The sequence below is a fragment of the Anolis carolinensis genome, unplaced genomic scaffold (assembly GCF_035594765.1).
Source record: "Anolis carolinensis isolate JA03-04 unplaced genomic scaffold, rAnoCar3.1.pri scaffold_8, whole genome shotgun sequence".
In the NCBI taxonomy this organism is placed as follows: domain Eukaryota; kingdom Metazoa; phylum Chordata; class Lepidosauria; order Squamata; family Dactyloidae; genus Anolis; species Anolis carolinensis.
In genome coordinates this window covers 4,920,448-4,937,028 of record NW_026943819.1, presented here as the reverse complement: position 1 = coordinate 4,937,028, position 16,581 = coordinate 4,920,448, and the positions used below count along the sequence as shown (strand labels likewise).

The window sequence follows — 16,581 nt, the reverse complement described above, 5'->3', positions numbered from 1 at the left end:
GAGTATATACAGTAACTCAGTTTCTCAATCCAGATTATCTGCATTGACCGGGATTACATGAGTCTCCACTGCCTGATAATCTGGGATAAGAAGATAAACTGGGATCAGATCCTGGTATATAAGAGCAGTATAGAACCAGCCTAAGAATCTAAGGCCTCTTATACACTTCCGTGTAAAATCTAGATTATCTGCTTTGAACGGGATTTATATGGCAGTGTAGATATATAATAATAATAATAATAATAATAATAATAACAACAACAACAACTTTATTTTGTATCCCGCCCCATCTCCCCACGGGGACTCGGGGCAGCTTACATGAGGATGAAGCCGGGTACATCATAAAATACAATACATCATAAAATACAGTATCAATACATTAAAACAAGAACACATACAACAAGCATGTAAAACAAGCATATAACCCATAAAACATAATGAGCAATAGAAAGGGACTGTTAAGAGTATTCAATGGGGTCAGGCGATAAAATATATATGTGTATAATATAATCCAGTTCAAAGAGGATAATGAGGAAGCAGCCAGGCTTTGAAGCTGAAAGGCTATTCAATGCTAATCAAGTTGCAACATTCACACTTGTCTCAAACAGACACGAGGTCTTTCTCCCACCCTGGACATCATTTCACAGATATATATATATATATATATATATATATATATATATATATACACACACATACACACACACACACACACACACACACACACACCACTTGCCTAGTTTCCAACAGACCACAACCCCTGAGGATGCCCGCCATAGATGTGGGCAAAACGTCAGGAGGGAATGCTTCTGGAACATGGCCAGACAGCCTGGAAAACTCACAGCAACCCAGAGATTCCAGCCATGAAAGCCTTCGACAACACATCATTTGGACTATTTTATTGGAAAATCTGGATTACAGTAGAGTCTCACTTATCCAACATTCGCTTATCCAATGTTCTGGATTGTCCAACGCAGTCTGCCTCCACCCCGGATCCACAGCTGTTTCTCTAGGCAGCAGGGACTAAATTTTTTTACGGATTTAGTTTCGACAATGTTGTTACTGTAAGTTCATTTTATGCAATTCTATCTTTATTTGTAGTCAATTTGTTAGTAGTCAAAAGTTTTTGTAGTCAATCTTTTCAATACATTGTGATGTTTTGTTGCTAAATTTTTGAATACAGTAATTACTACGTAACGTTACCATGTACTGAACTGCTTTTTTTTTTTTATTTGTTGTAAAACATGATGTTTTGGTGCTTAATCTGTAAAATCATAATGTAATTTGATGTTTAATAGGCTTTTTCCTTAATCCCTCCTTATTATCCCACATTTCCGCTTATCCAACGTTCTGCCGGCCCATTTATGTTGGATAAGTGAGACTCTACTGTATATGTAAAAGGGGCCTAACATTCAAATGTTGCATGAGATGAAACGGTTTCTTGTGGATTCCTTCTACTCTGCCATAAAATCCAGATTATCAAAGCAGACAATCCACATGATTTGTTTTATTTGAGTTTAAGGTAAAGGTAAAGGTTTCCCCTGATGTAAGTCCAGTCGTGATTGACTCTGGAGGTTGGTGCTCATCTCCATTTCTAAACCCAAGAGCTGGCGTTGTCCGTAGACACCTCCAAGGTCATGTGGCCACTGGCATGACTGCATGGAGCGCTGTTACCTTCCTGCCGGAGCGGTACCTATTGATCTACTCACATTTGCATGTTTTCGAACTGCTAGGTTGGCAGGAGCTGGAGCTAACAGCGGGTGCTCATTCCACTCCCGGGATTTGAACCTGGCACCTTTTGGTCCGCAAGTTCAGCAGCTCAGCGCTTTAACACACTGTGCCACCAGGGGCCACATCTACGCTATAGAATTGTAGCGCTTTGATACCACTTTAACCACCACGGATTAATAATGCTCTGGAATCGTGAGAGTTTTGCAAGGTCTCAAGCCTTCAAACACACATTTAAATTTGTATGAGAAGGGATAAATCAGTAGGAAATATTTTGCCCTGGCTTTGGACAAGACAGAGTGTGACAGAGAACTGTTTGGTTTGAAGCAATGGATTTCTTCGGAACTTGGCAATGTTTGTTTTGGTCGAACTCGGGAAATGACTGGCAAGGAGAATGACCTGTTATGGATCCTCTTGAGCCTGTCTGTAGCTCCATTAACCCAACTTCTGATTAATCTATTATGGATTTTGGGTGGGATGCGACTCGCCCAAGCTCATCTAGTAGTTTCCCATCACCAAATGGGGATCCAAACCCAAGGATCCAGAATCCAACACTAAACAAGACCTACACAACATACAACCCCTGGACTGCATACATCCCACTAAAGAATATTGGGTGTCCCAAAGAGGGATTTGAACCCAAGTCTCCAGAGTCTAACGCTAAACAAGACCGTACATAACATACAACCCATGGACCGCATACATCCCTCTAAAGAATATTGGATGGGCCAAATTTTGGCCCCTTTGTACATACAGGCAATCCTTGGGTTACAAATATCCAACTTAAAAACAACTAGTTAAGAACGAGGATGAGACAACAGAAAGTCCCCTCCGGGGGAGATGGTGGCGGGATAAAAATAAACTTATTATTATTATATTTTATGACACAGCAAACAAGATAGATATGCTGAATTTCGTATCACAGAATCAAACACTTCCCAAGCATTTAGGACTGTGTGATGTATTATTATTATTATTATTATTATTATTATTATTATTATTATTATTATTATTATTATTATTGTTATTATTTTATTATGACACAGCAAACAAGATAGATAGACTGGATTTCGTTTCACAAAATCCCAAGTCGAACACTTCCCAAGTGTCTAGGACTGTGTGATGTATTTTCGGGTGATGCGTGCAGATCCCAGTCAGGTGGCCTTTTGCAGTTGGCAGATCGTAATTTTGTCAATGTCTATTGTTTCCAAAGGCTGGCTGAGATCTTTTGGCACGGCACCCAGCGTGCCCATCACCACCGGGACCACCTGCACTGGTTTCTGCCAAAGTCTTTGCAGTTCAATCTTGAGGTCCTGATAGCGGCTGAGTTTTTCCTGTTGTTTTTCATCAATGCGACTGTCTCCTGGGATGGCGACATCAATGATCCAAACCTTTTTCTTTTCCACAACTGTGATGTCTGGTGTGTTGTGTTCCAGAACTTTGTCAGTCTGGATTCGGAAGTCCCACAGTATCTTTGCGTGCTCATTTTCCAATACTTTTGCAAGTTTGTGATCCCACCAGTTTTTTGCTGCTGGGAGGTGGTACTTGAGGCATAATTTCCAATGAGTCATTTGGGCCACATAGTTGTGCCTCTGTTTGTAGTCTGTCTGTGCGATTTTCTTACAGCAGCTGAGGCGATGATCAATGGTTTCGTCGGTTTCCTTGCACAGTCTGCATTTTGGGTCATCAGCTGATTTTTCAATCTTGGCCTGAATGGCCTTTGTTCTGATGTCTTGCTCCTGGGCTGCAAGGATCAGGCCTTCTGTCTCCTTCTTCAGGGTCCCATTCGTGAGCCAGAGCCAGGTCTTCTCCTTATCAGCTTTTCCTTCAATTTTGTCAAGGAACTTTCCATGCAATGTTTTGCTGTGCCAGCTGTCAGCTCTAGTTTGTAGTGTGGTTTTCTTGTACTGGTTTTTTGTCTGCTGTGCTTTGCTTATTATTATTATTATTATTATTATTATTATTATTATTATTATTATTATTATTATTATACCACTCCGGAGGGAAGGTAACAGTGCTCCATGCAGTCCTGCCAATGGCCACATGACCTTGGAGGAGTCTACGGACAACGCCGGCTCTTCGGCTTAGAAATGGAGATGAGCACCAACCCCCAGAGTCAGACATGACTGGACTTAACGTCAGGGGAAACCTTTACCTTATATATAATTCAGTCCAAAGCTAGCAATCTGGATTTTATATGGCAGTGTAGATGGCCCAATGGTGAAATGTGATTTGCTGCAGGTCCCAACCTGTCGTCATATGTCTTTGGAAGCAACAAGAGCCTCTCGCTTATCGCAGGGATCGATGTACAAATCAAATACTGGCGAAGTCCAGAGCAAACACATCTTTCCCAATCGCCTTTGTGGCGCCGTGTCACGTTCATTGGGCCTGAACACAACTGTCACGGGGAGGTGTCCTCCTCTCTTTTTCCTCTTCTCGGCTCTATAAATTGAGGGAATATCTTCTCCACCAAAGCAGCCAAGAAATCTCTCTCCTGGTTCAAAAGGACTGTTTGGGGGAAAAGTCTGCTTTCCCAAATCCGAGAAGCCAAAATGGTAAGTATAGTGATGTTTTTACAGTAGCTTTTACAGTAGCAAGGTATGTGTGAATTATTGTTATTCTAAGTTATGCAGCATTTCTCAACCTGGGGGTCAGGACCCCAGTGGGGTTCAGAGGGGTCATGGGAAATTTGATCCAATTCTATGGTTGGTGGGGTTCCAGGACCTCTTTGATTGTAGGTGAACTATGAATCCCAGCAACTACAACTCCCAAATGTCAAGGTCTATTCTCCCAAAGCTCCACCAGTGTTAAAATTAGGACACATTGAGTATTTGTGCCAATTTTGATCCAGATCCATCATTGTTTGAGCCCACAGCGCTCTCTGGATGTAGGTGAACTACAACTCCCAAACTCAAGTTAAAAATTTTTAATAGACATGCTATTAACAGCTGCTAGATTACTAATTGCAAAATATTGGAAAGGAGAAATGAAAATACAAATTAATGAATGGTATAAAGAAGTTTAGCGAATGGCACTGAGTGACAAGTTAACATCAAATTTACAAGTAAAGAAGGGATTATGGGGAAAAAATGATTTGGAAAGTATTTGGAGAAAATTTCTAGAAAAATTATTGGAAAAAGAAGATGGGAATTTACCTCCAAATGAAGATTTGAACTTTTGGTGGGACTACAGAAGAAGAGATGGCTCTGGGGAAGGGGAGCACAGGGGTGAATGTAAATAAAAGAGGGGGAAATGTATAGAATATGTTTATATAATTGTAACTTTTTCTCAAATAATAATAACAATAATAAATAATTAACAACAGGAAAAAAAAACCTCAAGGTCAATGCCCAACAAAACCTTCTAGTATTTCCTGTTGCTCATGGGAAATTTGTATGGGAAGTTTGGTCCAATTCTATAGTTGGGGTTCAAGGGGCTCTTTGATTGTAGGTGAACTATGAATCCCAGCAACTACAACTCCCAAATGTCAAGGTCTATTCTCCCAAAACTCCACCAGTGTTAAAATTAGGACAGATTGAGTATTTGTGCCAAGTTTGATCCAAATCCATCATTGTTTGGAGTCCACGGCACTCTGTGGATGTAGGTGAACTACAACTTCCAAACTCAAGTCAGTGCCCACCAAAACCTTCCAGTATTTCCTGTTGGTCATGGGAACTTTGTGTGGGAAGTTTGGTTCAGTTCCAGCACTGGTGGAGTTCGGAATGCCCTTTGATTGCAAGTGAACTATAAATCCAGAAACTACAACTCCCAAATGACAATATCAACCCCTTCCCCCAACCCCACCAGTATTTAAATTTGGGCAAATGTGAGTAGATCAATAGGTACCACTCCGGCGGGAAGGTAGCAGCGCTCCATGCAGTCATGCCAGTGGCCACATGACCTTGGAGGTGTCTACGGACAACGCCGGCTCTTCAGCTTAGAAATGGAGATGAGCAACAACCCTTAGTCGGACACAACCAGACTAAAACTTTACCTTAACCTCCATACATCTCCACATACATACAGTTATAAATCTAACACAAATACTGTATATACTCGAGTATAAGCCGACCCAAATATAAGCCGAGGCATCTAATTTTACCACAAAAAAACTGGGAAAACATTGACTCCAGTATAAGCAGAGGGTGGTAAATTTCAGAAATAAAAATAGATAACCAATAAAATTACATTAACTGAGGCATCAGTAGGTTAAATGTTTTTGAATATTTACATAAAGCTCTAATTTAAGATAAGACTGTCCAGCTCTGATCAAATCATTATTCTCATCTTCTTCTTATGCTTATGTATCCTTTTAATAATAATAGAGTAAAATAATACATGTAATAATAATAATAATAAATAATACAGGAAAATAATAATAATAATAATAATAATAATAAATAGAGTAAAATAATAAATGCAATTATAATAAGATCAGAGTGAAATAATAAATGTATTAATAATAATAAAAATAGAGTAAAATAAATGTCATAGTAGCAACAATCATAGAGAAAAATAATAAATACAATAATACCAATAATAATAGAGAAAAATAATAAATGTACCATATATTCTCGAGTATAAGCTGAACCAAATAGAAGCCAACCAGGACCCTCACCCGAGTATAAGCCGAGGGGGACTTTTTCAGTCTTAAAAAAAGGGCTGAAAAACTAGGCTTATACTTGAGTATATACAGTACTCACAATTTTACAATCTCTTTGTATCCCTTTCTACAGTATGCATGTATCCTTTCTCAAAACAAAAGGAACAAACAGTGGCTGTAACAATTTGCAAGTGTGAAGGTTTCCATTAAAGACATGTATATCCATATCCATATACTCACAATGTTTGTAATTTCATATATTCTGCTGCAGCTATGTTTGTTTCTTATTGCAAGTATCCACTGAGATTACTTTTACTATAATAGGGAAATTATCAACAGGTGAAATGATTTAAAGTAATCAGGGATACTGTAAGAGTCCATTTAAAGCGATAAGGTGTTACTGAATATAATGATAGTAAAGGTAAAGGTTTCCCCTGAAGTTAAGTCCAGTCGTGTCCGACTCTGGGAGTTGGTGCTCATCTCCACTTCTAAGCCAAAGAGCCAGCGTTGTCCATAGACACCTCCAAGGTCGTGTGGCCGGCATGACTGCATGGAGCACCGTTATATCGAATATAATGATGTAGATACCTAAAAACACCAGATGGTGCTTGTGATGCAGGCAATGTGTTTGCAATTTGTAGTATACAGTAGAATCTCACTTATCCAATATATACGGGCTGGCAGAACGTCGGATAAGCGAAAATGTTGGATAATAAGGAGGGATTAAGGAAAAGCCTATCAAACGTCAAATTATGTTATGATTTTACAAATTAAGCACCAAGAAATCGACAGAAAAAGCAGTTCAATACTTGGTAACGTTATGTAGTAATTACTGTATTTATGAATTTAGCAGCAAAACATCGCAATATACAGTAGAGTCTCACTAATCCAAGCCTCTGGATTATCCAAGCCATTTTTGTAGTCAATGTTTTCAATATATCGTGATATTTTGGTGCTAAATTCATAAATACAGTAATTACAACATAACATTACTGCGTACTGAACTACTTTTTCTGTCATATTTGTTGTATAACATGATGTTTTGGTGCTTAATTTGTAAAATCTTAACCTAATTTGATGTTTAATAGGCTTTTCCTTAATCCCTCCTTATTATCCAAGATATTCGCTTATCCAAGCTTCTGCCGGCCCGTTTAGTTTGGATAAGTGAGACTCTACTGTATTGAAAACATTGACTACAAAAACATTGGCTACTAACAATTTGACTACAAATAAAGATAGAATGGCATGAAATGAACTTACAGTAGCAACACTGTCGGAAATTAAATCCATAAAAAGTTCAATCCTTGCTGCCTAGAGAAACAGCTATGGATTGGGGTGGGAGGCTAACTGCGTTGGATAATCCAGAACGTTGGATAAGCGGATGTTGGATAAGTGAGGCTCTACTGTAGTTAAAGCAGCTAGGTTGGCCGAAGCTGGGGCTAACAACGGCAGCTCACCCCGCTCCCTGGATTCAAACCGCCGACCTTTCAATCAGAAAGTTCAGCAGCTCAGTGGTTTAACCTACTGCACTATCAGGGGCTCCATAGATACTTTTAAAACATATAAAATCATAAATCATATAAAATACTATAAAAACATACAACTGACCAATAGCCAGGCTCAGTGAGTGTAAATTGCAGTCAAGGCAACAGAATGTATATGTGCAATATCTAAACTAGTGATGGCCAACCTATGACACACGTGTCAGCACTGACACGGCTAGCCATTTTTGCTGACACGCTGCTGCATGCAGATTGATTGGATGACTAATGTCTTTTGTGGCCAAATTTGGTGTGATTTGGTCCAGTGGTTTTGTTGTTTACTCCATGGGAATTATGCACATTACATTTATATCTATATATATAAAAGGGTAATGAAATTTCGGCCTAGGACAAAACAACAAAACTACACATCCCAGAAACACTGAACTTGGCAGCACAACCCCTCATCCATGCCTCTACGTTCATACAACAAAAAGAAAAGAAAAATAAAGTCCTAATTAGAGGGAGAGGAGTAATTGTTTTTATCCAATTGCTGCCAGTTAGAAGGCTAAGCTCCGCCCACTTGGTCTCCTAGCAACCCACTCAGCCCAGGGGACAGGCAGAGTTAGGCCTCACTTAGGCCTCTTCCACACTGCCTATAAGATACAGATTATCTGATTTTAACTGGATTATATGGCAGTGTAGACTCAAGGCTCTTCCACACAGCTATATAACCCATTTATAATGGACTTAATGTAAGGTAAAACCTTTACCCTTTACCTTAACTACCACCAATTCCTCAATACAGTAGAGTCGCACTTATCCAACATTCGCTTATCCAACGTTCTGGATTATCCAACGTATCTTTGTAGTCAATGTTTTCAATACATCGTGATATTTTGGTGCTAAATTCGTAAATACAGTAATTACTACATAGCATTACTGTGTATTGAACTACTTTTTCTGCCAAATTTGTTGTATAACATGATGTTTTGGTGCTTAATTTGTAAAATCATAACCTAATTTGGTGTTTAATAGGCTTTTCCTTAATCTCTTCTTATTATCCAAGATATTCGCTTATCCAAGCTTCTGCCAGCCTGTTTATGTTGGATAAGTGAGACTCTACTGTACTTTATTTCCCATACCACCATACTTCGCCACAGCAACACATGGCCGGGCACAGCTTATATATATATATATATATATATATATATATATATATATATATATATACTATTATTATTCTATTATTATTGTAGTATATTATCATATTATTACTATTATATTATTATTATTATATTATTCATTGCTCATGACTACACTGAAACTACAACAGAGAGAAATCAGCATGAAAACTGCAAGAGGTACCATAGATTGTTGTACATGGAAATAATGGTAGTAAATAGTTTTTGATTTACTGAATACAGTTATATATTACAATTATATATTTTTGTTATTTAAACTATACATGTGGCGAAATTATGGTTTTTTTCTCAAAGTGACACACCACCCAAGTCATGCTAGTTTTTTTTGGTGAATTTTGACACACCAAGCGCAAAAGGTTGCCCATCATTGATCTAAACCAGGGGTCCCCAAACTAAGGCCTGGGGGCCGGATGCGGCCCTCCAAGGTCATTTACCTGGCCCCCGCCCTCAGTTTTCTAATATAATATTTTTATATCAGTTTTAATAATATAATATATTGCATATACATATAATACTGATAATAATCTTATGTTATACAATATAATACTTATAGTAATACCATATAATAATATTAATTATATGTTATATATTGCACATTATATAATAGTATAGTGGTATAGTCCAATATAGTAATATATAATACTAATATTTTACTATGCTAATAATATAATATATTGTATGTACATACAGCTGCTCTGAGTCCCCTTCAGGGTGAGAAGGGTGGGATTTAAATGTAGTAAATAAATGCAGTAAATAAATAATTAATTTTAGACTTAGGCTCGGCCAAAGTCTGACATGACTTGAAGGCCCACAACAACAACAATCCTAATTAACTTGACTATCTCATTGGCCAGAAGCAGGCCCACACTTTCCATTGAAATCCTGATAGGTTTATGTTGGTTAAAATTGTTTTCATTTTTAAATATTGTATTGTTCTTTCATTGTTGTTGTTGTTGTTGTTGTTGCACTACAAATAAGACATGTGCAGTATGCATAGGAATTCGTTTATTTTATTTTTTTCAAATGATAATTCGGCCCCTCCACAGTCTGAAGGATTGTGGACCGGCCCTCTGCTTAAAAAGTTTGGGGACCCCTGATCTAAACAATGGAACGGAATAAAGTGCAGTGGCTGGGTATAGATGGAAGTAAAAGGACACTGAATTTAAACCGAGTCAGTCAAACGCACATTGAAATAGCCAGGTTTTTAGCTCTTTCCAGAATGTGGCCAAGGTGGAGGCTAGTCTAACTTCTCTCAGGAGGGAGTTCCACTCTCTCGGCCTAACGCAATGCAAGCAAATGTTGCCAAGAAAACTCTGTAATATGCTTTCTAAGTTTTATCCCTGCTGCCTCTGTTTCAGAACGCTCTGTTCCGGCTGGGTGTCCTCTGTGTGGTGCTGGCAGTGTGCCATGGAGCCTGCTTTCGGTCATTGCATGAATTGGTGATCGAAGACGGTAAGGCGGCCAAGCATGCCATTTCCTTCTAGGGAAGGCATGGGCAAACCTGGGCCTTCCAGGTGTTTTGGACTCCAACTCCCACCATTCCTAACAGCCGGTAGGCTGTTAGGAATGGTGGGAGTTGGAGTCCAAAACACCTGGAAGGCCCAGGTTTGCCCATACCTGATGCATTTGCATTGTAGAATAACATACCATATATACTCGAGAATAGGCCGACCCGAATATAAGCCGAGGCACATAATTTTATCACAAGAAAACCGGGAAAACATTGACTCCAGTATAAGCCGAGAGTGGTAAATTTCAGAAATAAACATAGGAACCAATAAAATTACATTAATCGAGGCATCGGTAGGTTAAATGTTTTCGAATATTTACATAAAACTCTAAGATAAGACTGTCCAACTCTGATTAAATCATTATACTCATCTTCTTCAATGTAAATGTCCTTATGTATCCTTTTAATAATAATAGAGTAAAATAATAAACGTAATCACAATAATAATATCAGAGTGAAATTATAAAGGTATTATTAATAATAAAAATAGAGTAAAATAAATGTAATAGTAACAATAATAATAGAGTAAAATAATAAATGTAATAATACCAATAAAAATAGAGAAAAATAATAAATGTATCATATATACTCGAGTATAAGCCAGCCAGGACCCTCACTCAAGTATAAGCCGAGAGGGGCTTTTTCAGTCCTAAAAAGGGGCTGAAAAACTAGGCTTATACTATTATATACAGTACTATGGGATTTTGGGAGTTGCAGTTTTGCAAGCCAAATCTGCTTTCTTTGAATACACCATCTCTCTCCGTCCCTTAGAGAAAAGCGGCAGGTGACCAGACTCCTCCTGTCTGCCACATTTTTGGACAGTAAAAAGGTCTCTTGTATAACAATATTTTCCTGCTGTTCAAGTTGTCTTTGTAAATGACTGACAAGTTGTTTTGCAAGCAGTTCCGGACAGATGTTGACTTTTTTCCCTTAACCCATCATTCATTATCCTTCTTTAAGAGCATTGCATTTGCTTCCTTCACTTAAAAGACTCATCGTCTCCGGTAATGTAAACATGTTGTTTTCCACCAAGAGTTAATCGTTGTCTCTGGCCAGCCATGTAAACACTTCTCATCAGCAACTTTTAACTACAGTTCACGAATTCTTCGCCTCCATTTGTAGTTTTCCGGGCCTCATTTTTAAAAAAAATAATTTTTATTAAAGGTAGAGTAAATTTCTTTTACATAAAAAGTGGGGGAACATTTCTCCCCCCAAGAAAGAAGAAAAGTAGGAAAGAAGAAAGATAGAAGAAAAGTTAATAATAATAATAAAGGAAAAATTAAAATGAGAAAAATTTCTTTTTTTAAAAAAATTAAATTTTTATTGAATTTCCAAATAAAATTTACAAAGAAAGTGTGAGAACAATTGGATTTCTAGAGAAAGAAATGAAAAAGGTGAACATAGAGGATAAGAAAAACCTAGAATATAAGAAGGGCGAAAAGGGAAAGAGAAAAAATTTAAAAAAAAGAAAAAAAGAAGAAAAAAAAGAAATAGGATTGACTTCCATCTTTTACACAGTTACTTTATAAAGATTTTCTTTTCTACTTTTTCTCCTTATTTCTTTATTTCTATTCTGGATACTTTGGTGTCAGTATCCTCTTTACCTTTGGTTTGTACCTACAAACCGTCTGTTAGGATTAAATTAACACCTTCATTTGCATTTCTACCATGTAATTTTTTATCAGGTCCCAATTCGTTTGTTTCTTTGGAATACCATAGTTATTTCTTAATAGAAACGTCAATTTATCCATATTCATTATTTCCAAAACGTGTGGACGTGTAATAAGACGAAGAATTACTGGAAAAAAATTCACCAAACAATACAAAAGATGTTGCAAATTAAAATTGAGTTGGACCCGAAATACTACCTCCTGGGGATGCTTAATATCAAAAATGATAAAAATAAGGAAACCCTTTTCAATTACCTTATTACAGCAGCAAGAATAACCTATGCTAAATATTGGAAAAAGAAGGAAACTCCAGAATTTAGCTGTTGGTTAAATAAGGTTTTGGAAAAAATGAGAAAAATTTCTTAGGATGGCATCTTAGCCTCTGTAGGCCCCAGCCAAACACCTTTCAAGCAATTTCATTCAAAACAACACATGATATTTGCTCACAGGTGGAGTCCTTTCTGGAAAAGGTGACCATGATTTTTAACATACTTTATGGCACTACTGCAAGTAAAGCCAGAGGGTGTTTTCCTCCCTAGGTAAACTGGTGGAGCCTGTGTGTGTGGATGTATATGATATGAGCAAGCACCCCATAGGCGATTCGTGGAACACAGCTCAATGTATGGAATGCCACTGCGGCACAGACGAGATGGAATGCTGCACCAGGTACGCAAAGGGATTCACTCATCTAGGCAGTTTATACCTCTGTTCTCATCCCTGTTATGTGGCTTGCACTCTAAATAATGTCACAGGATGCTGGTATGTGAAGTGATTTATAGTTTCCAAATCACGGCCTCCCTGAACCACTGCAAGAAGCAAGCAAAAATACAGCAGTCCTTTCACAGCAAACACATGTTTCGGCTCATCTATCAGCAGTTTCCAACTGCCAGCATCTGACCTACATCTTCTATGAAGCTATGATCCTCTCCTTTCAGTGACAAGGCAGTGGAAGTAGGGATGGATGGCTTAGACATAATAGAGTTCTATTTCTTCTTCTCTCCCTCCAAAGCCAGGGCAGTGGCAGTTGGGATGGCACGAGGGTCTTCCACCTGCTTCTGGGCATGATGAGGTTATGCTTGCTCTTTCTTCTCCCAAATCCAAGGCCAAGGCAGTTGCAGTTGGGATGGCGGGAAGGAGTTTTTTTCTGGTCCAGGACCTAGGCACAATGGAGCTGTGCCTACATCTTCTATGAAGCTATGATCTTCTCCCTTCAATGTCAGGGCAGTGGCAGTAGGGATGGATAGCTTAGACATAATAGAGTTCTATTTCTTCTTCTCTCCCTTCAATGTCAGGCCAGTGGCTGTAGGGATGGATGGCTTAGACAGAATAGAGTTCTATTTCTTCTTCTCTCCCTCCAAGGCCAGGGCAGTGGCAGTTGGGATGGCAGGAGGGGCTTCCACCTGCTTCTGGGACCTAGGCGCAATGGAGCTGTGCCTACATTTTCTATGAAACCATGATCCTCTCCCTTCAACGACAGGGCAGTGGCAGTTGGGTTGGACAGCTTAGACATAATAGGGTTCTCTTTCTTCTTCTCTCCCTCCAAGGCCAAGGCAGTGGCAGTTGGGATGGTGGGAAGGAGTTTTTTTCTGGTCCAGGACCTAGGCGCAATGGAGCTGTGCCTACATCTTCTATGAAGCTCTGATCCTCTCCCTTCAATGACAGGGCAGTGGCAGTTGGGTTGTACAACTTAGACATAATAGAGCTTTCTTTCTGCTCTCTCCAAGGCCAAGGCAGTGACAGTTGGGATGCTTTTGGACCTAAGCATGATGACACTTCGCCTGCCTCTTCTTCTTTTGAAGCCAAGGCAGTGGCAGTTGGGGAGGAGGGAGGATCAGCTCTGCTTGCCTCCTCTTCTCTCCCTCCAAGGCCAGGGCGGTGGCAGTTGAGATATGCCCTAGATGGGAGCCCACTTTCTCCATCCCAACTGCCACTGCCCTGGCCTCAAAGGGCATTTTTTGTGTACTTCTGGGCCTGAACGTAATGGAGATGTGTCATCTCATCCCAACTGCCACTGCCCTTCTAGCCCAGATATGACAGAAAAACATCTGACTCTTCTTCTCTTTGCAAGTTTAAAAAAACCATGTCATTTTGGACACCTTTTTCTTCTGCTTCTTATTTTTAGATACGGCGGTATTGCCGATATGCCAGGATGCAAAGCAGTGGTTGATGAAACAACGTGCAAGTATAAGTTCTATAAGAAGAATGATCCATCAAAACCATGTTTTTGAAGTCGTTACATAAACAGGCGGCAAATGAATAAATGAGCCTCTGCATCTAAAATAGACTCTTGTCTTTATTGGCTTTTGCTGCAAAGCTCATAGCATTTCACAGAGAGGAACTTTTCAATGAATTCTGGACTGAAAAAAGCCCTAAAGACTTTTTACGAATCTCTAAGGCCTCCAATACAATTTTGTGGCCACCTTCCAGCAGAAATTGATCAGAGCCAGGTTGGAAGACCTACGAATTCTTAGAGAGGTTCTCTCAAGTTGAAAAATAAGAGTTGTTTTAATTTAATGGTGTTCTGGTATCCCCAACCTTAACAAATGTGGAGGGTTGGATATGGTTTCGAATTGGAATGGGACACAAATGGGCCTCCAGATGTTTGGTGGAGCTTCATCCGTACATCCCAAGGTTGTACCAAGCATATTTTGATGCTAAACATCTCCAGAACATAAATTATCCATACTTGCATTCAACTGAGCCCATAACTTCACTTTTGTTACAGATGTAGAGATTTATGGAGGTACAAACCAAGAATTTTAGAAGAATGGGACAATAGGCTCATGTCATCTTCCCTGAACAAAATTCTTGCATTTATTCCCATTGCAATGTCCTACCTGAGATCATCAATTAAAGCAAGAATTATACCTGGCTCTGGATGTTGAACGCAATGACTGAAAATCTTAAGTCAGTTTCCAGAGGGGAAAGGACAGAAAGAGATCTCCTACGAAACAATAATAAAACAACAACAATTTAGCAATGAATCCTTTTAAGATGTAGGAACATAATACCTAGCAGAAAAGGAGATTTATGGATGCAATCTACCTTTTATAACACTGCCAGACTAGGGCTGCATTTACATGATAGAATTAATCCAGTTTGACACCACTTTGACAGCCATATCTCAATGCTATGGGCTACTGGGAGTTGTAGTTTGCACCCTTCTAAGTCATGCAGGCAGGAAATGCAACAGAGAATGCATCTACACTGTAGAATAAATGCAGTTTGACACTCACTTTCTGCCACATCACTAGAGCATGAATCTGCTTTAAATTCGGTTTCTGCCTCCTTCAGAATTCTGGGGTTTGTAGTTTGGTGAGGCCCAGGACCTCTCTGACTGAGCTGTTTAAAGCCTCCTTCCTAAAGCAGATTTAAAGTGGATCCAAGCTCTAGTGTGAGGAGATCCAATTGCCATGGAATTTTGGAATGTGTCAAACTGCATCATTTGACAGTGTAGGCCTATTAGGCCACCTTGGGCGAGTCACACTCTCTCAGCCTCAAAGGAAGTCAACAGCAGTCTTAATAATAATAATAGTAATAATAATAATAATAATAATAATAATAATAATAATAATAATAAGCCATCAGAACAAATGCAATCAAGGCCAAGATCGAAAAATCAGCTGATGACTCAAAATGCAGACTGTGCAAGGAAACCGATGAAACCATTGATCATATCCTCAGCTGCTGTAAGAAAATTGCACAGACAGACTACAAACAGAGACAAAACTATGTGGCCCAAATGATTCATTGGAACTTATGCCTCAAGTACCACCTCCCAGCAGCAAAGAACTGGTGGGATCACAAACCTGCAAAAGTATTGGAAAATGAACACGCAAAGATACTGTGGGACTTCCGAATCCAGACTGACAAAGTTCTGGAACACAACACACCAGACAGCACAGTTGTGGAAAAGAAAAAGGTTTGGATCATTGATGTCGCCATCCCAGGTGATAGTCGCATTGACGAAAAACAACAGGAAAAACTCAGCCGCTATCAGGACCTCAAGATTGAACTGCAAAGACTCTGGTAGAAACCAGTGCAGGTGGTCCTGGTGGTGATGGGCACATTGGGTGCCGTGCCAAAAGATCTCAGCCGGCATTTGGAAACAATAGACATTGACAAAATTACGATCTGCCAGCTGCAAAAGGCCACCCGACTGGGATCTGCGCGCATCATCCGAAAATACATCACACAGTCCTAGACACTTGGGAAGTGTTCGACTTGTGATGTTGTGATATGAAATCCAGCATATCTATCTTGTTTGCTGTGTCATAATAAAATAATAATAATAATAATAATAATAATAATAATAATAATAATAATAATAATACTTTCTTCTTTCAAAGAAACCAAGAAAAAGGTTCATTTTGGGGTCACCATA

At 39.0% G+C, this 16,581-nt stretch overlaps 1 protein-coding gene across 1 annotated transcript; it reads left to right on the top strand.

Annotated features, from left to right (window-relative positions):
- Positions 1-4,126: 4,126 nt before the first annotated feature.
- LOC134293510 (small serum protein 2-like) lies at positions 4,127-14,477 on the top strand. Its single transcript, XM_062961251.1, has 4 exons — positions 4,127-4,283; positions 10,376-10,469; positions 12,737-12,863; positions 14,320-14,477. Exons 1-4 carry the CDS (start codon positions 4,281-4,283, stop codon positions 14,423-14,425), a joined length of 330 nt encoding a protein of 109 aa, XP_062817321.1. The 5' UTR covers positions 4,127-4,280; the 3' UTR covers positions 14,426-14,477.
- The last annotated feature ends 2,104 nt before the right edge of the window (positions 14,478-16,581 follow it).

What these genes read in the sequence shown, in the direction of transcription:
- LOC134293510 (XM_062961251.1), top strand. An exon ending in TGAATTGGTGATCGAAGACG is followed by an intron (nt 10,470 to 12,736) that starts GTAAGGCGGCCA and finishes TTTCCTCCCTAG; the next exon opens with GTAAACTGGTGGAGCCTGTG. An exon ending in GAGATGGAATGCTGCACCAG is followed by an intron (nt 12,864 to 14,319) that starts GTACGCAAAGGG and finishes TCTTATTTTTAG; the next exon opens with ATACGGCGGTATTGCCGATA.